Source organism: Amblyomma mixtum, unplaced genomic scaffold (genome assembly GCF_055824585.1).
Source record: "Amblyomma mixtum isolate Tamu unplaced genomic scaffold, ASM5582458v1 scaffold_23, whole genome shotgun sequence".
NCBI lineage: Eukaryota > Metazoa > Arthropoda > Arachnida > Ixodida > Ixodidae > Amblyomma > Amblyomma mixtum.
In genome coordinates, this window is record NW_028317720.1 from 234,687 (window position 1) to 259,712 (window position 25,026).

Sequence of the window (25,026 nt, forward strand, 5' to 3'; positions counted from 1 at the left end):
TGGTACAGGCATCTATAAAAACGTTCCCACTCGTTACAGCCTGGGCTGAGAGCGATGGAGAGCTTTTACATAGTGAGTGAGATTAAAAATGTGCTCCTTTTAATAATCATTTGATAGTGTGTGCTTGTGCTGTCACTTTCGTTCTTGTGTTGGCGTCGTTACGGTGCAGTATTTTCAGTCATGCATCAAGTCGCCCCCCACCCGTCATTCTGTAGACCAGGAACTATTTCATTTTTCACCGCGGATGAAAACCCACCCATCGCTCTAGAGTTACGAGGCGTTTTCTGCCGACACTCACAGATGACACAAGCGGGCGATTTGCACGAAGACAGAAATCCATCTTCATGATGATGATGATAATTTTCGTGGTGCAAGGGAATCTGTGGCCAAAGAGCGCCACGGCACAATGTTTTACTTTTACTCAAGATGAGGTGAAAGACCTATTTCCCAAGCATTTCACCATAAAAAAGCTCAACACCAGGCAGGGAAGCTTGTACCCATTATATCACCGGTGAATACCCGGCGGCACTGGGTATCGAACCCGGCACCTCCCGCATCCGAGGCCCATGCTCAAATGACTAAGCCACCGCTGCGGTCTTGAAATTCGTCTCCGGGCCGACTCACAAATTGAACGGCTCGCGCAAGTGGTGATTGAACGGAATTGGATCAAACTGTGCACGATGATCTTTGCTGAACTCTCAGAAATAAAGCTCATGCAAAAATTATGTGTATGACTCCAGTAGGGTATTCCCCGATAGCATTCTAAGCGTCTTTTGAGGAAGGAAGTTAGCTCTCGTGGGCCCAGTGAATCCACTTGAGGCACTTCCTCTTTGATAGCTCTGCGTAGTAGCTAGCCCTGAATCCCTCACATCCACTACTTTTGACGCGCTTCGAAGCTGTCCGCCGAATAGCGTTGCATTTTCTCCTGCATCTAACCCAGGCGCTGCGTTCCAGTTAGATAGATAGATAGATAGATAGATAGATCTTTATTTAGACAACAAGTTCTCGGATACAGGGGCAAAAGGCAGATGCACTCTGCCTGACGGGGCCCAAGCACCCGACACAATGCTCAGAAGAAGCGGCAAAAGAAGCAAGAGCTTCATACACTCTCATTACAAAAAACAACACATAATTATACAAGGTAAAAGTAGGAGGAAGGTGCATACTTTTGCAATGACATAATTAAAGTAAATATTTACAAGGCACATCACAACAAGAAAAACAGTTCCACTGGTGTAGTCATTAAATTTCTCTTCGGCACGGCTCACAAATTCAACGGCTCACGCAAACGATTATTGAAGTGAATTGGCCAAACTGAGTCCGGCAACCTTCGCTGAATGGTGAGAAATAAATATGATACAAAAATTAGGACGCCCACTTAAGACACTTCGTGTTTAACACTGTGCGTAGTAGGTAGCCTTGCACTCCTCACATCCACTAAGGCTTGCTGACGTGCTTCGAAGCTTTCTGCTGAGTAGCGTCACATTTTCTTCTCCATCAAAGGCAGGCGTTGCATTCCAGTCGGCATGTCCTGTGCGAGTGGCGTGACAGCTCTCGAATAGCGTAGCATAAAATATGGCTACGCGCAATCCGCACGTGCGTGCTTTTGTCTCCATAAGGAAATTTAGTTGATGTGCGTGTGCGCACTTCGCACATGGTGGGTCCAGGAACGGTCATTTTATTTTCCGAGTAGGCTGACTGCCTGCTACGCAGGCCTGAACGTCCAAATTATTTTCTCTAACCATTCATGCGGCGCTGACAGGATCAATGCGAATGTGTGTGTCGTGGTGGTGATAACCGCGCAAGCGCGGTTAAATTTTGGCGCGTAAATGCCAACAGCACTAACCATTAGTCGCCACGTGCATCTTGATGGACGTGCACCTTTAAACTTGATGGCTTAGGCCATCAAGTTTAAAGGTGCACGGAAGAGGAATCCGAACTTGTCTTTTTGCCACGGGAACTCGATCTACACGTTCCGAGCTTTCTTAGAAACTTCGATTTATTGCCCTTGTGGCCGATTTTCATAATTATATCGAATTAACGTCCGGCTCCCGCCTTTTTTTTTTCAATTCTCCCTCGTACGATGGGCGGAGTCGACCAACGCGTGGAGTGCCTTTCACCCAGTCCCGTGGCGGCTTGCCGCTCTGCCATCGACGGAGTAATACGTAGTAGTCCGTAGTAGGAAATAGTCCGCGCCGATTTTTATTTCTGCGAGCTTATTTTGGGGCTTTATTATCTGCGAATGAAACTATTTGTTCATGGAAGCCTAAAAAAGAAAATAAAGCGAAAGCAAAGCCTCCACGGTGCTGGCTGAAAGGCACTTCACGCGTTGGACGACTCCGCCCACCGTACGAGGGAGAATTAAAAAAATAAAGGTGGGAGCCGGACGTTAATTCGATTTAATTAGAGAAATCGGCCACACAGGGCAATAAGTCGCAGTTTCTAAGAATGCTAGGAACGTGTAGATCGAGTTCCCGCGGCAAAAAGACAAGTTCAGAATCCTCTTCAGTGCACCTTTAACAGTTTAGCAAAAAGGTTCATGCACGTGAGGTGTTTCATTTTTACAACGCTTGGTGCTTCGATTAATGGGTAAAAGCTGCGATAAGAGCAATACTTTCTTTTATGTATCCTTGTGCTGAAAATACAAAAAAATATTTTTCTCTCTTCCCCCCCAAAATTTCCGTGGAAGCCTAACCGAAAAGACGCCCGGAATCTACCAATCGAAAGACCATATTCCTGCTGGCATCTTCAGTGTTTTGTGCTAAAGGCTGTAAGTTTGTAGCACTTCACAAAGAATGAAGACGGGCAAAACCATGTTAATGTGTAGAAATAATGTCACTGCCCTTATCCAAAGCCTGGAGATTTCTTCCAAAGGAAACAGCGCCGCGCTGACCAAGAAGCGTACAGAAGGAATTTAATTACCAATTCCCCCCAAGGCTGCTGCTTGGTTAAGACTACTCACCCGCTAACTGGACAGTGTTGCTGTCGCGCCATCTGGGCAGCCGCCTATAGGCATCGCCCTAAAGCCATCACAGCGCCTGCGACTAGAACCGTCAAACTGGTGTTGCCTGCGAAAAGACAAGGTGGAGTTTTAGGATGACAGACACCTCTACTGCAGTACTGCAATCACACTGAATAGTCAGTTTGCACGCACTCACGAGTTTTCGAAATAAGGAAGGACACCCATCTCATTGCTTGTTTACCTGTCGATATACGATGTCGCTGTATCCGAGACTGCAAAGGGAGCAGTTACGATATCAACCACGGGGCAACATGTTAAACACCTACCAGGCGTGGGGTTTCGTCCCCAGAACAAGATCTAGACCGGCATTGCACCAAACATAACGGCTGGGGAATCATCCCACTCCAGATCTATAATTGTGTCAGCATGTCTCTCTGGACTCAATGTCCTCTCCATCTGATAAGGCTCTATCGCTGAGCGCGATAGAGGCTTGTTACAATTGTGAGTGAGGTTTATAAATACGTGCCCTTTTCTTCCCATAAATAGGTGGTAGTACGTGCATGTGTAATCTTTGTGTTTCTTGTTTTGTCACTATTGCGCTGCAGTATTTTCAGGCATGCACCAACTCGCCCCACATCCCGTCATTCTGTAGAGCAGGAAAGATCTGAGTTCTCACCGCCGATGTAAACTCAACCATCGCCATTGGTTTACGCGGTGTTTGCTGCTTACACCGAAAGACGACACAAGCGGGCAATGTGCACGAAAGCTGGACTCTGTCTTCATGATGATGATGACACATTTTTAAAGCGCAAGGACATCTGCGGACAGGTTTTTTTCCTTTAACCGAGGTGGGGTGAAAGGCACATTTGCCAAGAACCTCACCCTAACAAAGCCGATCAGCAGGCAAGAAAAAGGTTGTACACATTGTATAACCTGTGGGTGCCCACAGCACTGGAGACAGCACCCCCTTCCTCCCGCATGAGTGGCGGATGTTCGAACAGCTACGCCACCGCTGTGGTCTTGAAATTTCACTTCGGCACGGCTCAAACACAGCGGCTCCCGTAAATGATGACCGAACGCGAATTGGACCAAACTGAGCCCGACAATCTTTGCTGAACACTCAGAAATAAAGCTTGTACAAAACTTAGGTGAACGACTCCGGTAGTGTATTCCCTGATGCATTCCAAGCGTCTTTTCAGGTAATAAGTTAGCTCTCGAGGGTCCAGTGACATGGACTTGCGACACTTCGGGTTTAATAGCCCTGCGTAGTAGCTACCCCGACACCGCTCACATCTCCACTAATGCTCTCTGACGCGCTGCGAGTAGTGCCACAATTTCTTCTCCATCCAATGCGGGTGCTGAGTTGCGGTGAAGCCGCCAGCATTTTTTATGCTGGTGGCGTAAAAGCTTTTGAATTATGTCCACGAGTCTGTGTAAGATACTTTCTACGGGTAATTCGTACGTGAGTGCTTTTGCTTAAATAAGGAATGAAACATTTGATTTGTATGTCCGCATTCCGCAACTAGTGGGTAAGACAACGGCCATTTTACATGCGCAATAAGCTGACAGCTTGCTACGCAGGCCTGAACTTCTGATGTATTTTCGCTAACCATTCAAGCGACGCTGACTGGACAAATGCGAATGTGAGCGCCGTGGTGGCCATAACCGCGTAGCCCGGTTGAAATGCGGCTCGTTCGATACCTACAGCAATATCCACTAGTCGCCACGTTCATCCAGAGGTGTACACCAGCAAATTTAACAGTGTAACGAAAAAGGGCCATGAATGTCAGGTGCTCTATTTTCACAACGCTTGGCGCTTCAATTTATGTAACAATGCTGAATTAGGAACAAGGCTTTCATTTATGTATCCCCTTACTGAAAATACAAAAAATAAATTTCCCTCTTCCCCGCAGAAATTTCCGTGGAAGACTAACGGAAAATACTCCCAGAATATACCAATCGAAAGGCCGAAATCATGCTGGAATCTTCAGTGCATTGTACTAGGCGCAGTGAGCTTGTAGCGCTTCAGAAATAACGAGATTGGGGTAGAAGAGAGTAAATCTGCAGAAATAACCTCACTGCCCTCTATCCACTGTCTGAAAATTTCGTTACAAGGGAACAGAGTCATGATAAGAAGAAGAGTGCAGATGGAAGAAGTGAGGGTCGCCAGAACTGAGCCAGAATGGCGCCCTTATATTTCACAAATATTTACACCAGTCACTTATTCAGAAGTGGAGAAATATGATTCACGATGCTCCCTGCGACCAGAGCAGGGCTACTGTGATACTAAAAACTACTCACCCGCTGACTGGATTGTGGAACTGGCAGGCCGTCTCGGCACATGGCTGTACCTTTCGCCTGAAAGCCATCACAGCGTCTACGACGCGACCCGCCAAACGGATGCCGTCTGCTGGAAGAGAAGACGGAGTTTGAGGATTACAGGCACCTCTGCTGCAGTACTGCGATCACACTGAATCGAAAGTCTGTTCGAATTCACGCGCATTCGAAATAAGAAATTAGACCCCGCAGTTATGACACCAACTACAAAGAAATAGGTTAACTACCTATGTGGTGCGGAGTTTTCGTCACCAGAACAAGATCTAGATCGCGCATAGCACCGAACCTACCGGCTGGGGATACCCCGCTTCCGATTCATGTGAGCAGTCGGCACAGCTCTCTGTACAACGGACTAGCTTCTCAAAAACGCACTGGTGAGTGTGATGTACGTGCCACCTCAACTCCATAAGAATCACAACAGAAATGTTGCGACCATGATGTTAAATGCACATTTGCTGAACGATAAGGGAAGCGAACGGTGGGACCGCTATGTGGGACCACTCCTTGGAATGACGAAATCATATTGAAATGCAGCATGACCACCTCTTTCCTAGGAAACTCTATACACTTGTGAATGGCGCCCCGCACAGCGCATTGCGTTGCACACAGAGCGGTGCAAAGGCAAAGTAGAGGTTAGACAAGAGAGAAGAGCACGGACGGAGTCTCCAAGTTCAGAAGCATGTTCCGAATAAAAAATTCTAAAAGCTTCTTGCAAACTCCGCAATACAACTATTCATATGCTTTGCGAAGAAACCGCGATGAAACCGCCAACTACCGGTGGTTGATAATACGCCATTTCTAAGTGGGATCACAAGTGGAAACTCGGTAAGAATGACCTGATCTTATTCATAACTTTGGCATGTTACCTAGAATGCTAAAACATTGGATTTGATGAGATCAGAACCATTCGAGGACAAAACGAACAACGGACCTTCCTCTTTTCCAAGTTCGTTTGGTTCGGTTTATGGGCGTTTAACGGCCCTAAGCGATTCAGGCTAGAGGGACGCCGAAGTGAAGGGCTCCAGAAATTTCGACCACCAGGGGTTCTTTAACGTGAATCGACATCGGAGAACACACGGACCTTTAGAATTTCGTCTCCATCGAAATTTCCACCGCCGCGGCCGTGATAGCACACGCGTACCATAGCCACTCCGCCACCGCGGACTGGCTTGCTGTTTTCTTCACGTGGCCGCCATCATTGCAGCCCAAGGGAAACAATGCTACATGCAATTTCACTTTATATGGTTAGCGGAGAGCAGCAAAAGAAAATGCAACGAATACACATAATTCGATCAAAAGAAAGAGGACTAGTTTCCCTCTTTTTGTTGCTGTGCATGGAATTGAGGGTGAGTAAATCTGGCGGTTCACTTGCCACTGTCCTGATCATATTTTCTAATAACACACAGTTCAGTTTCAGTTACGCATCAGGGAGACTGTTGTACATTCGGAAATGTTAAGTTCTAATGAAATTCAGAAGACAGGCTCATGCCTGCCTCCCGTCACTGAATTCTTTTTGTTATGTCCCGGTGCTTCTGAAGCGCCAATTACTTACTCCATGCATGTAGCGTTGGAAACTACATTTTCCGAAGCCCAAGGATGAGTAAAAAACAATAGAATACTGGTATCTAAAAAATCTCTTGCGGAAAGTCTGACACATAGATCACTAACACAAGAAGCCCCGTATTTTGATACCAAAAGCGCTTCCACTATTTCCAGAGTTAGTCTCGGTCACCGAACAGAACGATCGTTCTAGAAAGTAACGGAGAGCGTTCCTTTTCCCACTTTGTGTTGCTGTAGTTTCAACAATGTGGTACCTAATTGCTTGAGGTATCACTCCTAACAAGGCCACTCGCATGTTCAATAATCCACACGTTAAGACACCGTGCACATTGTGTGTCTTAACAAACCGTCTAGTTGCGAGTGAACGCTTTGTTACCCCCTTTGTGACTGTCTCTAGCGATTGCGTTAGTCACATTTAATGTTTACCAACTTGCTCAATTATCTGCCCTGACGAAAATGGCTGATGTGAGCGTTCTTGCCTCACCGGCTGCATCGGTGATGAAGTGCGACCACACCCCGCACTTGGTGGATGACGACTGTCCATCGCGCGCTGTCCTCATCGGCGACTTGCTCGCGCAGTGGATTCTCGCCGATTCCAGCCTGGCCCGGCTGTCTGCACGAAGAGAGTTTGCCGCGACAAGTCCTGCTGTACGCTGCTCAGCCGATCGGCCTTGGTGCGCATAAACACACGCGAACTGTCATGTTTTGGAAGCAGAACAGCGGCGCGCGGTAATGTCCATCGTCATATCACGCGACACTTTACACACATAGAATTAATTGCGGGCGCTGTATGCTACCTCGCCAACATCGTTGAAGACATGAATGGAAAGTGTGCTCTGGGTACCACTTTTCTAACTCAGTACGCACTTATATGAACATGAAGGCGCAGCACGTACAGTATTATTTTCATGGCAAGTATTTTCTTTGTTATAGCTTAATACGATCGGAGCTATTTGCAGGAGCACCCCACAAGGATATAGGCTGTTTGGTTTAAGCACACCTTAGGCAATACGCTATCACTGTGCTTTTGTTTAAATGGGCGCCTCGAAACTGCCACACACGATGCCAATACGAGAGCGACACTCAACGCGAGTTCACTACTTTTTGTTGAGACAAAATGATTAGTCAGGAAAACACAAGAAAATATTGCGCCATCAATATTACCTTCTTTATTACGGCGACTCCAGTTGTGGACTATTTTTTTAGGGCCCAAACGTTTTCGATGCATATAAGCCTCAGTAATATGGAAATTGAACAATGGTCGCGGTAAAAATGGCCAAGGGCCAATTTGGTCGATATGCTTTTCTCGACAGTGGCAATGAGATATCTTTAGTACGGAACACCAGCAAAATGCAGTGGGAAATTGTCAATTTTATTAATAATAGCCCATTTTTTGGACGTTCATCTCTAGCGCTCGTACCGTGATTCTTGGGCGCTCATTAGCGTCAGTCGTATTGGATGACTGACTGCGAATATTACGCTCTCTAGAGCTCCTGCTACGTTAAGGACTGACTGAGTACAGATATCACTTAGCAGCGCGTGCGGTGTGGAAAGACGCAGAGCAGACATCGCATCACGCGTTTGATTATGCAGCAACACAATATTTCAATCATAAATACTTCAAGGACAATGCATACTGAGTTCCCAAACATTGGTTGAACTTCCTCGTCACTCCTGGTCAGTATACAGAAAAGAATACCTATATATATTTGTAATTTTTAATGATTTTTGTTTCGTTTATTCTTCACAATTTTTTACCTCTTGACTTGCCAATCTTAAAAAATTGCAATATATGATACGCAAGGTCCTTTTGCCTTCAAAATGCACCCCTGTTAAAAATTTTAATTTTTGGTATGTTGTGAAATTAATGGAAAAAAATTGAAAACTACATTCGCAGCTTATTTAGAGAATAGGAATTATTACAGGAAAACGGGCGCACATCGAGCCTTGCCGGAGCCGAGTGTTGTTGAAGACCAGTCTCATGAAGAAACGATGTTGAAATGAACAAAACAGAACAAACGTGCTTGAGGTACAGTTGGTGATTTCCAGAAAGAAAAAGACTGAACTAAAGACTTTGTATCTTTCACTGGCAGTGAGTTTTACGCAAACGTTTGGCGTAGGGCAGAAGCAGAAATCCTACAGGCGATATACCAATCTCTGGTTTTCGCATCTTACGCCCGTTGGCGTAAACGCTGTCCCTCTGTGTCAACAATTATGTGAGCACAGATGTGCAGAGCTGCTCGGGCAGTGCGCTCGCAGGCAGCGTCTTAAGCTTATAACATGTACGATAGATTCGCAGCACGTTTTCAGGCTTTTACTGGCACCTGGCTATGTGCGGCGTTCGAGAGGCGTTTCGCAGCGTTTGGAGGGGCTTAAGGTATCTTACAGTCAGCGTTGTCGCTTCGGCGGACGCGGTTGTTGCGACGCCCGTCTTTTCATGCAATCTTTCTTCTCACATCTTTCAACTCTCTTCTGTCTGCATGTGGCAGCGAGTGTGACTCAGCCCTAGCCAGTGGGCAGGCCCGTGCAATTTCCCTTCCATCCTTCCTACAGCCACAACAACAACACAGCAACAAGGGTTTGGGGTGTCTTACGGCATCGTCTCCTACCCGATGACACCAAAGATTGCGCTATGCGAGAGGCAGGGCGCTTGAGTGTGTGGCCACGTACTCTCCCTACCCTCCTCGCGCGCACTCCAAAGACGAAGTGAACGCAAGCCACGAGCTGGAGGTTGTCACGTGATTACGGAACGAGCCACGGGTGGGTCGTTGTGGGACGGGCGTATCATGGCTATGCTGCTGAAGACATCTCTTCTGAAATCCTTTCGTGCCTTGCATTTTTCTTAAGCTGTGTATACGATGCAGCTCACCTAATGACGAACAATTATTCAATCATCGCGGTTTTCTCTGCAAGTTGCTTTCTGTAATGCACGAAGGGATCGAGGGCAGCTGTAAGGGTATCTTCAGATAGCAAGAAGAAGGAATTCGCAGTACACAGATCGGAAAAGTTGTTTCAAACGACATTTGCATTTTGTATATGGCAAACGCGAGTGTTTGCAGAAATGGAGCTTGGAAGAAACATTTTTAATAACTTCGAGTATGCCTACATTTTCGTCATGGTTATTTAGCAAGCGTATGTGAATCTTCAATAGGATTTTTGTTTTTTGCAGCGTTGCTTGTTAATGCCGCAGTTTAAAGAGTTTATACGAACCACTCGCTTTATGTACAGCTTTGGTCGTGAACCAATGCATTCGTATTAACGAGAGACGACTGTTTTCTAGGGATTTAAAAAAGAAAAAAATGTGACCTCCCCCTTCTTCTCTGCTTATTCGCTAGGAAAGTTTTTTTAAACAATTCATTATAACTCGTGAAATCACGACCCAGCAGGAGCAAGTCATCATAGTGCAGCAATGAAAGGGAATGGTCCCATCGATTAGTTTCAGCGATCTATGCGAAAAAATAGCCAGCCTCACTGCAGGTTTTCAAAGAACAATCGGCGGCGGTTACATTCGAGTTTAATTTTTTGGCTGTTATTTTAAATTTCTTAATGAATGTAGCCTTTTTCTCATTAAGATGTGGTAAACGACCAATACAGGTTAACTCCAGTTTTGCCTTCATTGTATCCGTATCCTGCGTAGGAATATTACATTGTTCTTGCAGGCATAACTATGCCTAGTTGTAATGTATCAACATACTTTCGAATAAAAGCCATCCTCATCCCTGCTTGTCGGTTGTGGCGGTCAGGCCGACCTCTGGCACCCACGCAACGGACACACTTCAGACGGTGCAGCTCACCCCACCTGCCCGTCATTCAGGGAGCTGGTTTGCGACCGGCTCCTGTGAGCAAAGTGCAGTGCACAAATGGCGCAAGTATACTTCACAAAATATCTTCGCTACGCCAAAAATGGTGCTTGAAAAACAACGACAAACAAATACTGGAAGAAGACCCTCAGGGATACTGGAAGGGACATTCCTTTGGTTACTGCCAATGAGCATGTATTTTTAACTTGTAAGCTCTGATATGACATCCCTTTAAACCCTTTCATTTTGACTGACCGCGACAGGCATCGTCATCATCATCATCATGATCAGCCTAACAACGCTCACTGGAGAGCAAAGACTACCATGTCTCTCCAATTAACCTTTTTTTTTGCCAGCCGCGGCCACCGTATCCCCGCAAACTTCTTATCTCATCCGCCCACCTAACTTTCTGCCGCCCCATGCTAGGCTTGCCTTCTCTTGAAATCATTCCGTTATATTGATGAGGACTAGCGGTTATCTTGCCTTCGCATTACATGCCCTGCCCAAACCTGCGTTATTTTCCTCACCCGCACCCACCGCTTCCTATCTCTCAACGCTATACCTATCATTTTTCCGTCCATAGCTCGCTGTGTAGTCCTTAAGCTGAACTCTCTTCGTTAGCGTCCATGTTTGTGCCCGATAGGGGAGTACCGATAAGATACAGCTGCTGTTTAGTTTTCTTTTGAGGGATATTGGTAAACTGACATTCATGATATCATGCGAGGTTGTCCATTCTCCAGAAAACATGGCGTGCACACTATAAAATCATATTGAGTAAATCATGGCCCTTTGCGCTGCGAATCAACGGTCTAATTCAGGTGATAACCTAAAAGAGCGCTGAATATTTCGATCAATTTGAATTTTTGTCTACGTACGCCATATGAGGAATTTCTTTCGTGATTAAATCGGTGCTGCCGTTTCCCTGCGCTACGAGGTTTCCCACAAGCGTTTACAAGACTTGCAGATACATTACTGAGGGCCGACTATCTGTCTTAACCTTTTGAAAATCACTGGTATATGGTAAAGAGGGCAAAACGCTTGACTAAAACGCTTGTTTAGAACACATTCTGGCCGCGTTTCGGGCTGAACTCGTGAAAGCTAGGGATAACATCTGTCTGAAAATGGTCTGGATGTAAGCACGGGCACAGTTAACCTCACCGGATTTTGTCAACATTTTTTTGCCTTCCTGGATTTTAGAGCTGTGGAACATAGTTCGACTCATTCTAGACATGTGTTCTGATCTGCAGATTCGGCTAGTTGGTGTGGATTCATAATGGTGGTTTAACAGCGCAGACAGACACAGACGAAGAAAGAGTCAAGACACACACACAAGCGCTGAACTTAAAACTGATTTTTTATTACGAATAAGCACGTTATAATAAAGACAAACCAAAAATTAGCGCTGATGCGAACGTCAACAAACTCCTAGTGCTGATAAAAGGTAAAACCGCTTTCATATATGAAAGCTGAAGCCTTTCATATTATCCAGAAAGATAAAGGGTGCGTAAGTGCGCCATCCGTCATATTATCTCGTCGAGAAATGAATATGCAACATTGTGGGTAGCGGTTCGGCGGATGTACACGTGCTTTTAAAGCGGTTTTACCTTTTACCAGCACTAGGAGTTTATTCACCTCCGCATGTGTGCTGTTTTTTCGTGTGTGTATATTATGACGTGCTTCTTCCTAATAAAAAATCTGTTGTAAGTTCAGCGCTGGTGTGTGTGTCTTGTCTCTTTCTTGGTCTGTGTCTGTCTGCGCTGTTGAACCACTATTATGAATGTGTTTTGAGCTCTGCACGAAGCGTCTCACTTACTGCAAGATAGCGCGCTCTAGCAGGTGAGCAATATATGGAATATTTATGTGCAATTCAATTTTGGATACTATCTGAGGTGCAAAGGCGCATTGCATATGAAGCATTTTTAATTTTTCAACTTTCAGCTAACATGTCCGCTGGATTAAAGCAAACTGTTCCCGTAGAAAACCTCTTACTTGGCCACTTCAGGCCCACCCACACACCTTCACGAGGTGAGCTTTGCTCATATTAGAAAAAAAATGTACCAGTGAAAAGTAATGAAAATTTGAGCTCGGATACACTGGTAGTATGCTTTGTGGCACAGGCTGTCTTCGCTTCTCCATATCTTTTAAATGCACATTTATAACTAGGATACTCAAGCTCACCCTCACCAAATTTTTTCACTTTGAATTAGTGTTGACCCGTGCTGGCGCGCGCGACGCATACGTCCCTGAAACGTCCCAGACGACACAGAAAGCGCACTGGGCTGCCGCTGTCACGGGCTTCTCAGTGGCTGGTCCATCTGTAGGAAAGAAAACCGGGGTTACATTGGCACAACGGACTCAATAACCACTGGCATTCTCTTGGACGTCCCATCGACGTCTTAAACGTCCACAGGACGTCCAAGGAAGTTTCAGTGCTCATTGAGAACTGAATTTGGTGTTAGCAGTTCATGTCTGGTAAAGGGAACCCATGGTAATGAAGGGTGAGGACTAGTGGAAACTATGAAACTAAGTGGGCAGTCGTTTCAGAGGCCAAAACCATACGTTTCGGAATTCGTATTTTAGCATTAGGCACTGTGTGCGAAGGAACGAGACCTCATACTCACTTCAACGACGAGTTCCCTGAGGAGGAGAAAGCTTTGACAAACAGCAAATATACCAAAACAAGGCGCCGGTGTCCGAAACTTTACTTGGTTACAAGATCGAAGAAAGGTGAATTCTTTACCTGGAATCTCTGAAAAGGAAGAAGCGGAGGATTGAGCAATAAATACTACAACTCTCAGTTTCACAGAAGAGATAAACGAAATATACCCCAACAAAGTGCATTATCTGCGGGAGGTGATATGATACGACCAGAGACCAGTTTTGCGGGAGGTTCGTTTCAGCGTGAATTTCACCGATCTGATGCTGAGGGCTTTCCGAAGACGAAAGCATATTGTAATCTATTGCTCCAGGTTACATTAAGACGCTTTTAATGTGGGGCCGCTTCTACCATCTCTGTTTGCTACTACCTCCTATGCAGTTCAGTTCATGCCAACTTGCCCACATTCCTGCAGCGCCCGCCAAGATAAGAGCGGCGATGTCTAGCGCGTTTTAAGGCTCTCTTGCAATGCACAGAAGGACATGGAATTTTTCCTAGGCTTACAGTCAAGCAGTTTTTGTGCTTTATCTATAAACATTCATAATTTCACCTAGAGTCATAAGTGGCATACGCGACCCTCTGGCGCCCCCGTCTATACCTGAGTAATGTATAGGGCAGGCACAATCAACGAAGACCTGTGTTCATTACAGCCACTCTTATAACATTTAGGTACTAGCCACTGCTTATTAGATAACGTCGCAATTCTTGGCCCGAATAAGCTTCCACTCAACCAGTAGAAGTTTTCCATTTGTTAAGGACGTATCGCCAAAGAGCTCGAACAAATCACGCTCGTGCTTCGCTCTCTAAACTTAAGAGGAGAAAAAATTCATTGCTGCACGTGAACATATTCTTGAATGCAACAGCGCCAGAAAGGCGATCTGTTTTCCCTTTGCTCACTCTCTCCGTGACATGCGTCTTCTAGAGCTCAAGTAGAGAATAAAGCGGACAGACAGTGCACGCAAATCCAGACCCGCCAAAATGCCTTAGCTTCAGATCCCTACATAAAATTAGTCAGTCGCGATACTCAATGTGAAGCATCGGAATAACGAAAGAGCCGGACGTCGGAAAGAGCTCACCTGGTCAAAGTAGTGTGACAAATGCTACAGGACTCGCTGCCGCCGGAAAGTCGGCAATTACGCGATGCAGGTATGCCACACGACCCAATGGAAATCGACCGCGGGAACAGCTCCGTGATGCTGACACCTGCATCATTATGCGGAACATCAATAGGCGTGGCCCATCACGGCCCAGTCAAGAGTGTGCGTTAAATATAAGCAGGTCTTCCTTCCTTATCAATGCTTGTCAGATTATTCTCTTTCCGATGGGAGCCATTGGGCAGTCACTTATTGAACAGGCAGGTGGAAGTTAACAATTGGTCGCTCGGGAACAGCAACGTGTCCCGCAGAAGGCCCATCGCTGGCAGCACCTTCCATCACCGGGCAGTGGCGCACTGCTGGGCAGCTGCTCCACTTTGCCAGAGGGGTATGAGGACTCCCAGTGATATATGAATACAATGTAGAGAACGACCTGCACATATGCGAACTAACCCATTAAGCTATCGCATCTTCCCCTTAAGGCAGTGCTTTATTGTCCACGCCAATTTTGTCTTATCTCTACACTCTTCTCTTTATATAGTTCAAGCCTATTAAGCATGAGCTATAAGCTCCGGCATGCCGCTAGGATCGGTTGCGCTGAATAGCGGCACAGGGTGGACTGCGCAAAACTGCTCTCGCCATGAAAGTGCGGGCATTGGAGGCAACCCCTTCAGGTGGAAGTTTGACATTGTGCAGCATTTATTTGCTTCGGTCTTACCGCTGAGGTAGTCACTGTGAGGAATACCTTCCGTCCCTCCGCCCCACAACTTGTGAGGTTTCAAGCAGTTTAATCGAAGTCTTTGAAGCTTTCGGCCTGATACATGTCGCATTCAGCAAGCATGAATGAATGAGAAAAGAAGTTAACAAAAAATTCCTCAAAGCGGCTAATCTGGATAACTCACCAAGGAACACGTATTAAACACTACACCCTCTTCTTGATACAATTGTTTGTTGAACTGCAGTGCATATAACTGTACTGCTAAAGTGGTACGGTAATTTGTTTAGAGGCCCGTGCACTGTGCGATGTCAGTGGACGTTAATGAACCCCAGGTGGTCGAAACTTCCAGAGCCCTTCGGTACGGCGTCCGTCATAGCCTGAGTCGCTTTGGGATCTTAAAGCCAAATAAACCAATATTTTACACACGACGAGAAGACGCAAAAACACTAAACGTAGTATAGTGTGGGTATCCCGGACATGAGGGGAATTGGGGTCAATGTGCCAGGAGACAAAGCTCGAGGGTACGTCAACCGAGCAGTCTCAACCCTTTGCACCACGGGCACCTTTGACCAGTTACCCCACGTACTCAAATATACTCGATCATTACAGGTGTCAGCGGAAACGCTACCCAGCCACACACAAAAGGCTTACCAAAGAGGAGACGGTAGACTGGCGCAGACTACAAACCGGTACCTGCCCGCACCTGCACGAACTACACAATATTTTCCCTGCACAATATGCAGACGAATGTCTGTGGTGTCAAGGTGAAGCTACACTAGAGCATGTCACGTGGACCTGCCCTAGTGCATACTCAGAGCCAAGAATAAACCACCCGAGTATGATGCAGTGGGAGCACTCGCTGGCCAGCGAGGACGATGACACGATGCACGATGGCAGCAGTGAAGTGCGGCATCCTTGACCAAGGAACGAACACGGCGCCCAGTGACCCGTAAGGGTGAAGAACAGTTTAAATTTTTCAGCAATAAAGTTTTTCCCATCCATTCATCCATCCATCCATCGAACAAAATTTTCGTCCTGGCTTGAAGGTGCTCGGCGGCAACCAGTTCAGGAGCAACAGTTAGTCTTGGCTGCCGACCACGAAATGGTGGGTGACTGAAAATCAACGTGTATATGCCCTCCTTACGCGCCATTCTTTTCAGCTTCAACTGCAAGAATCAAATCGCAGCTCAGTCGTCTTACGATAAACGATGACTTATGTTCGGCATGTAAGCTTCTGCAATAACTCTTGCATTTACTCGTGGCGACGCTTCTACATTTGTTCACTACAAAACACCGCAACGGTTTTGCAGCGGTTTGAAAGGAATCGTGTAATGAGTGGATGGATTAATTTCCAATAGAGAACATGCGTGGATGAACATTGTAATAGGCTGCCTAAATGCGAGATGCTGTGCCAAATGTGCAACGCCGCAAATCAATTCAGTTATCAACTCTTTAAATCAGTTTGCAGGTAAGTTAGACACGCAAACTCTGCAGCATTCCTTCAGTCGTTTCTTGCAAGTGTTCATAGAAATAACTGCGCTGCTTTAAAAATACCTGTAGGTTCCGCAGTTTACACTGTAAGCTTAGTTGCTAGCCTCCGGTGTTTCTTTAACTTTGGAAGCGTAGAGAAAAAAAAATTCCACCAACACTGCCTGTGTTCGACATAAGAGCTCTAGCTCTGGAAGCTTCCAGTGTTGACATCGGTGTGCTCAGCAAACGTGGAGAAGACAATCCAAACATCCGCGGATGTTTCCTTTCCGGAAACCAACATCCCTTCCAATACACAAACAGCGCCATCTACCTCATGGATTTTCACTACTAATTTACAGCCACATTTGCTATATCTGGTTTATTCCCCCGGTGCACCAGTTACATTTACAAATGCGCGCATCACACGAAGCCGAGAACATGCTATGATGAAGGATATAGGCGAATTGTGTAGCGTTGGAGTGGCATTTTGTGTCCGCCCACCGCACTGCTTTCTGCGTATTTCGACTTTTAATTCCCATTTTGGTTTGGTTTGGTTTCGTTTATGGGGTTTAACGTCCCAAAGCGACTAAGGCTATGAGAGACGCCGTAGTGGAGGGCTCCGGAAATTTCGATCACCTGGGGTTCTTTAACGTGCACTGACATCGCACAGTACACGGGCCTCTAGAATTTCTCCTCCAAAGAAATTCCAGCCGCCGCGGCCGGGATCGAACCCGCGTCTTTCGGGTCAGCAGCCGAGCACCATAACGACTGGGCCACCGCGGCGGCAATTCCCATTTTGCAGTGAAATAGTGTTCCTCGAGAAACCATGTAACCACGTCACCCGCCGCAATTGTACGGATCAGTGCGTGACACCGCAACAAGTAGTTTGCTTTTGCATAACACTGTGGCATATGAAAGTTTTCCATTGGGCAGAAATGTCATATTTGCTATGACGTTACCCTAACCTATCATCAGTATGTAGCCTTAGTGTTCCCTTCTGTTGTCCCTTTAACATGAAGCGATTGTAACGGCATAAAGAAAAAAAAATTCCAGACTACTGTGTTACACCCATTACGACTGGTATCAACACTGCGTACCAGCGTTTCTATCGCTGATATACGGCAGGGATAAACATTCAACAATTTTTTTCAGTTATTTTCTGGTAAGAGTCAAATGACAGGATGCGGCGCAAACTGCGTGCGAGTGAAGTTGGCCGCTCGTTTTTCAGGATCTTGACTCACGCAGAATGTGGTATTGAACGTTACAGCCACAGACGTCTGGCTCGTAGAATAATTCTCTATGGCCCAGCCTCACTTTCATGTGGTGGCCTCTTTCTCTGGACCATGTAGAATTTGATGCACGAGGACAGGTCATTAGCTTCACTGTGCCAGGCACCTTTCCTTAAAGTGGCTTCGAAGAAAAAGGGTGCGGGAGCGCTGCAAAACTAAAATTGAAAAAGAAAAATGCAGGATGCCCATAGGTTTATTTCCAAGCAATGAGAATATCGTCCCCTAAGCTCATCCCCAAAGTATGATACGTAAGCTAGAACGGACAGCCACAGGCACGAACAAGATGTGAAGCTGAGAAGCAAACACTACGTGAAGTAATATACTTCTTGTAACTACTGATCTTTTGTAAGCAGATTACACAGACACAATAAGGCGGAGCTCCTCAATGGAAAACTTATCATTGCCTGTCGTAACAAAATGGCATGATAAGTTACACTGGTAGTGAGCGTGCTGCATCTGCGCAGGCCATAAACTCAGCCACCATCAGGCACCTCTCTCGATCGGCTTTCATGATGTCTTAAGGGCTGTTCACTCTCTTTATAAAACCTGCCAGCAATGATTTGGAGTGACCACCTTACACTGCTTGCTTGCTACACGCCCGACTGGTACTTTCAATGGGTGGGTGCCACTGACGAACGAGAGGCATAGAATTGCTTAAGTTCAAATGTTTCTTGACAACTAGGTAAGCATATTTAAAAATTAGTCATAACAGCTGCTGAACTCTATTCTGTTTTTAGACATACTGAGAAGAAACTGGTAATAAAGAGAATGCTTTTACTGAAACGAGTATTCATATGCTATGCAATCCTGAACATAGACATATAGCCGTCGACGCCACCTAATGGACAATTTTATTAGCGGCTGTTCCGTATAAATCTTCTTGCTGTTACCAGCAGTACCCGTCGCGGAAGCTCAATGGTTAGCGTGCTCGGCTACTGAGCAGGTGTATATATAAGTAAGTACGTATAAAGAAAGCTCGAACGCGACCATGGCGGCCGCGTTTCTGTGAGGGCGAAACAAAAAATGCCCCTATGTGCTGTACGGTGTTCTTCTAGAGCCTTCTACTATGGCTCCCATTTTTCTATTTTTTCTTTCAATTGAACCTTCCTCCCTTTCCTCAGGGGGCAGTTGAGGTCAGGTTTAAACTTCTCGGGAAAAAATTGTGAATATAGAAAAAATGTAAAATGCTGATTGTAGGCACCCTGTGAAGATATGCTGCAGGTAGCCCATCAATGGCTTGTATGTTTGCTGGGTCGCGTTTTTTTTTGCGTGTAATGTTCTCCTTCCGACCTCCTGTGGCAAAGAGACTTCATACAACTCTCGATTTCCCCAAGCTGCGCAGAGTGTTTATTTGCGGTTTGTCGCAGCCCGGGCTGTGTCGCTTCCTGGGCCTCTCAAATGTGCCGCGAACCATAACAAGCACGCATCACTCCAATTGCACTCCATCCAGACGCGGCAGGTCCGAGGTGGCGAATTCAAAGCTACGAGACATGGCAGCGACGCAAATACTTTCGCATAACGCGCCCCAACATGCGCAGAGTCTCATACTGTCTTACTGCACGTGCGGGAGTAATTATGCATTGGCTCAGCGAGAAGTTGACACGCATGCGTACCTTGGGTGTCTACCTTGGGTGTCTGCCCGTCTCTCGGAGTCTCCGCTGGCTGTATGGCTCCTCCGGCTCAGCATGGATGCGGGGACATGCTTCACATATTTGGCCCAGGCGTCTGCACAAAGATCGTTGGATGTTTCTGGCGTTGAGAATAATCGATACTTCTGGAAATACCGCCACACTCTGATGCTTTCCCATTGCGTCAAAATAGCAGCCTGTGAGCAGACAGAAGATGCTTGAACGCATCAATGGTATACACCTTCTGTTCAATGTATGGAATGTGCCTTGTGCTCACCCATTGCTCACGTTACCCAGCCTAGCTAAGGGAATTGTAGTATTAATGGAAGTTTATGGAAAGACGGGACATTGATACACTCAGGTTATTGCCACAGAAAAGGACTCACTATATTTTGAGTGGTATCCTCGTCACCTACAGCACCAGCCATATACAATGGGGGCTCGAGGGCCATGCTGAGGCGTCTGCCCATAAGAATGGTACGCGCACCTTCATAGTATGTAAAAATATACCGGGAAAGACTTTAGTGTTGGCTTCGTGTGCTTTACATGTTGTCGTGCAAAACACAGACAAAGGCACTACTGCATACTGAGCCGATTATTTATATTTAGTCACTCGCTGTATTTAATTATTGATCAAAAATGCCCGAAAGGTTTGCTTGTAGTCCGTTAAAAAAAGAAGAAAGCTTAGGGAGGCTTGTACTATTCCAGATAGCCGGTAAGTTACCCGTCGGTAAAAGAATCAAGCAAAGCACATTCTCATACAAGATGCAGGCTTGGATGTAACGTGGATGCTTGCGTTGATTGTAATCATAATTGAAAGCGTATACACTACAAGTAGACACAATGCATATTCGTTGCCACTAAGCCGTCACAGCGGAGCTATCGCTCGCAACATTTGCAGCGCCTTTCTTTGCGCTGACACAGCTGGTAAAGCCATCTGTCTATTTCTGAGAGCGAACTATGCCTAGGAGTCCACCAGACAATAATGTGATTCACATTTCACCACTCAGACGTGTATAGTAGTGGATTGATGATAGAGTACAGCTGAGGCTAGCCCATACCCATGTGCATTGTGCCACGATTACACACAAGCCGGTGGTTCTCTCCGCACATACGAGAAGAAGGTGTGCCGTTATTTATGGCTGCGTAGAATGAAACAGCAGCAAAATCGAAAGAAAAGGTTATTTTGCAACCTCCGCGCCATCGCATTCTGGCGGCAGATTCCACGCTCAGTTGCAACTTATTAATGCAAGAGGAATGTCCGCCTGTTAAATCCGCCTAAATCGGTACATATCGTCCTGGCAAACGTGGCAGCCTCATTACCTGACATCACATGATTGTGACGTCGCCACTTTCAAAACGGCCTGCTTGTGCCCGGACAGCGTGGTGTTGTGTCAGTTGCTCTGCGTTTCAAGCTGGTCACACTTGGTTTGGGCCTTTTATCACCAGAACCCTAGGACACACATTCATGAATATATGTTAATAGCGTTATTTTGTGGCCCTTTCTGAGCGTTGTGATGGGAAGGGAAAATGGCACCGCTCGCGAATGTCGTTGCATTGCAGCTAACCGCGCCATTTACCGACGCCTCTGTGCCTAACGACTGTGCTGCAGCCAAGCTCGTATACTGCATATGCCAGGCGGCTTGCACTCCACAAAGATCCTTCGAATCAATATCACCTTTCCAGATCCTGCAGTAATGGTGGAGTCGACGCCCAGTAATTAGTGTGAATATCGCGGTCTTTTGGCACCATAAATGGTAGGCCTATATAGCCTGCACTGAACTGCTGCTTAGCTCCGAAGATACTATCCAGATGTCTGCAATTACCAGTGTACTTTCTGAAGATAGCATCATGCTGCTGGGTACCGTAGCGAATGTTTGCTGGTCCTTTTTTTTGGCCGCAATCTGCGCCTAGGAACTCCTGTAGCGAAAACACTTTATACAAATCTCGATTTCCCCAAGCTGCATACAGTGTTTTACGTTTCGGTTTTTCGCACTCCGGGCCATGTCGATTTCCTGGGGCTCTCAGATGTACCTCGAACCCTTGGTACAATGCATTAGTAGATTTCCACTCTATCTAGGTGCAGCAGGCGCGCGGTAAAGAATACAATTCCTCGTGGAATGGCATGGACACAAATGCTTTCGTATAATGCGTGCCGGTATGAGCAGAATCTTATACTGGCTTACTGCACGCGCGCAAGGAATTATGCGTTCGCTCTGGGAGAAGTTAACACGCATGCATTCCTTGGGTCAGCAGTGCTTTAAAAAGGTGTCTCGACACACGAGCTCCGCTCGGCGTCTCGTCTGTTGTTTCGTCTGTTTTGTCCGTTCTGAAGTTAAGCACTCCCCTATAATAATACCTTGGGTGTAGAGTCGGACCAGGACCTTCCACTCGAAGGCGGCCACCACGTGGGATCTTCGTAACAGGCAACGTCACAAAGCCGTAACCTGCTGCCAGACCACGCACGTGATGGGTGACGCCGACTGCCCGGCACCAGGTGTCGACGGACTCCGCGCTGGAGGGTCCCTTCTGCTGATCTGGATGCAGGGGCTCTGTGCTGGATGGCTTCTTCTGCTAAGCTTGATGCAGGGACATGTTTCTCATATTTGGCCCCGCCATCTGCAGAAAGATCGAAGGGAGTTCATGACACTGAGAATAATAAACTATTCTTGAAGTACCACTGTGCGCTGGTGGGTTCCGAATGCCTTAAAACAGCTGCCTGTGAGTAGGCACAAGATGCTCGATCATTACTCGTCAATTGCATAAACTTCTACTTCAATGCAAGGAATGTGCCTTCTGCTTACTCATTGGTCACGTTAGCAAGCCTAGCTAAGGGAATTGTAGTACTAAAGAGAGTTCATGAGGAAAAGCGGAGTCTATACTCTAAAAATTAAGGCACGGGAAAGAGGTCACTGTACTTTGTTTAGTTTGCAAACTCCTCGCCTACAGCACCGGCCATATTTCATAGGAGCTGGAGGACCATGCTAAGGCGGCTGCCCATGACAATGTTTCGCGAACGATTATAGTATTTAATAATGGACAGGCAGTAGGCTCTAACGAGTCTTGGCTTCATGTGCTTTTAAATTTTATTCTGTGGATCACCAACGGCGGCAGCAGTATATATGGAGCTGATTGCTTATTTTTGGTCACTTATATTCACTTATATGGGCTTAATAGGTCCCCGGAATGTTTTCCTGTAGTCTGCTTTAAAGCGCTGAAAGCGTAGGGAAACGTACTATTTGAGGGAATCGGTCAGTTTAGTAAAAAAACTAAACAGCAGATTCCGATACAGAGTGCAAGTGTGGATGTAACTTCGGTGCATGGACTGAACTTTGCTATATTTGAACGTAGGCACACAACGTGGACAAAACGAGTATTTTTCGCTACTAAGCGTTCAAAGCACTTTCAACATTTGCTGCCATTTTTTTTGCGCTGACACAGGTGGTAAAGGCCCTCTTTATGTTTCCGAGAATGGGCTATTGTCTAGTAGTCAACCAGACAGTCATGTGATTCGCACCTCTAAACTCACATGGTTACAGTAGTGGATTGAAGACTGAATACAGCTGAGGCTAATACATATTCATATACGCGGTGACACGGTTACAAATGAGCCAGTGGTTGTGCCTGAATACGTGAAGAAGGTGCACTGTTATTTATGGATGCATAGAAAGCAGCGCAATTTTGCTGCCTCTGCGCCAGCGCTTTCTGGCAGGTTACGCGGTCAGTTACCACTAGGCAATGCAGGAGATGTTCCCTCTGTTAAGTCCGCCTAAATTGGCAGACATCCTCCTGCCAAATGCGACAGCCTCATGACCTGATGTCACATGAGTGTGATGACGGACCTCTTTCATGGCCTCCTGCTTGTGCCCCACTTTGCGGTGTCGCCTCAACTGCTGTGCTTTGCAAGGTCGCTACGCTTACTTTGGGCCATTTATCACGAGTTGAAGTTTCCGTAATAGCGTCGTTATCCTGCGGTCTTTTCTGAGCGTTTTGATGGGAAGGGAAAATGTCACCGTGCGCGAATGTCGCCGCATTGGAGCTATCTGCGCCGTCTGTCGATGCCTCTGTGCCTATCGACTACGCAGTAGCCAAGGTAGTTAACTATGAATGCCGCGCGACTGTTGCTTTCCCCAGCAGATGGGGAAACGCCATTGAGCGCCAGCATCCCCTTTGCGATAAATCAAAATCGCCTTAGCTGATTCTGCAGCAACGTCGGAGTCGATGACCTGATATTAGTGTGCATACGACGCTGTTCTGAGATCGTAAATAATGGATATATTTGGCCTCGACCAAACTGCCACCTTGAGAGATATCAGTGCTCCTCAGCCCACTCGCACAAAACAATTTAGTGCAGTTCGAAGTCTAGTCAGATTCTCGGTCTATACTCCTGTTGCTTCCGAGGAAAGGAAAGGTGGAGCAATTGGCTCATTTTGTGGGTGGATACGTCAACTGCACCGTGAGCCACTCCCCCCTCCCCACCACCTATTGGGAGAAAAACCACGATTGTTAAAGTCTGCTCCCCCCCCCCCCCTGCCTATCCGGAAAAACCCATGAATGTTAAAATCTGGAGTATGCAGCTGCTTTGGTGCTTTTTTTTTTGTCTCCTGCTATCTTGTGTGCCGAGAAAACCACTCTCCACTGCTTTTTGTGGAAATGCGCACAGGGGAAGATATTTGAAACTGGAAGTATTTTGTTACCATCTTTGAGATCATCTCTTTTCCGAATCACAGTCTGTTTGAAGTGATTGAGTAACCACTCAATATTTCACAGGGTAATAGGAGTCGTTAGGAACGTATTTTTGCGTATTTAGTAGGGTGGTGCCAAGAACTTGCGGAACCATGCGCACCCCTTTTACTGCTCTTTGAATCATTTTTACGAATAAACCATATGCGCAGGCACTAGAATCCAATAGAAATGATCGCCCGAATCTGAGGGCAGCTTTACTGCTTTGAGTTGGCTACATTAGGCAGTGCTTTAACCGCGGAGGTTGCTTGCAGGCTGCGAACTGTGCGGATTAAGAACGCACGCTTGGTAAAATCGTTTCTGTTGCGACCACGAATAGGGGGTTGTCACGTGACGTCACGTGCGCCATTTTGATCTCCGGCGCATAGTTGTAGCAGAGCAGGCTGGAGCAAGAGGCGACGATCTCACAAGACACGCCAGCAGCCTTACTCATTTCTGCACGGGCAACAAAATGGCGACCGCTGTGACGTAAGTGATTACTCCCTTTAGTACCCTTGATCTATGCGGTTCGTCCCGGCGACACATCTGTAGGACATGGCAACGAATCAGAAAACAGAATTGACAGAAATCACTCACCGGTCACTTGCTGTAAGGCAAAGTCTCTGGCGCTGTTTCCACTGTGGCTCCTGTCTGTGCTGCAGTGAAGGCCACATTACAGACGACCAGAGGCACTTCCAGTGCATTTTCCATCGAGGATCGTGGCGGGGCTGGCCATTCTGGAAGAAGATGTGAAGGGCAGTCCTCACTATGAGGCAAGAAAAAGTACACA

The 25,026-nt window shown here is 46.5% G+C and overlaps 1 protein-coding gene across 22 annotated transcripts in view; it reads right to left on the reverse strand.

Moving 5' to 3' along the window:
• LOC149324560 (uncharacterized) overlaps window positions 1-25,026 on the reverse strand; it is a 109,856-nt gene that overhangs the window by 23,376 nt on the left and 61,454 nt on the right. For 12 of the 22 annotated variants that reach the window (XM_089565334.1, XM_089565333.1, XM_089565332.1 and 9 more), the window contains 8 exons: window positions 24,834-24,973; window positions 21,874-22,133; window positions 19,500-19,611; window positions 14,392-14,518; window positions 12,844-13,408; window positions 10,554-10,695; window positions 7,344-7,472; window positions 5,264-5,372 (listed from right to left, as the gene is read on the reverse strand). In XM_089565334.1, the coding sequence (XP_089421460.1) occupies window positions 5,264-5,372; window positions 7,344-7,419 (185 nt within the window). In that variant the 5' untranslated portion in view covers window positions 7,420-7,472; window positions 10,554-10,695; window positions 12,844-13,408; ... (2 more) ...; window positions 21,874-22,133; window positions 24,834-24,973. The other 10 variants (XM_089565316.1, XM_089565328.1, XM_089565324.1 and 7 more) reach the window with 10 other exon arrangements.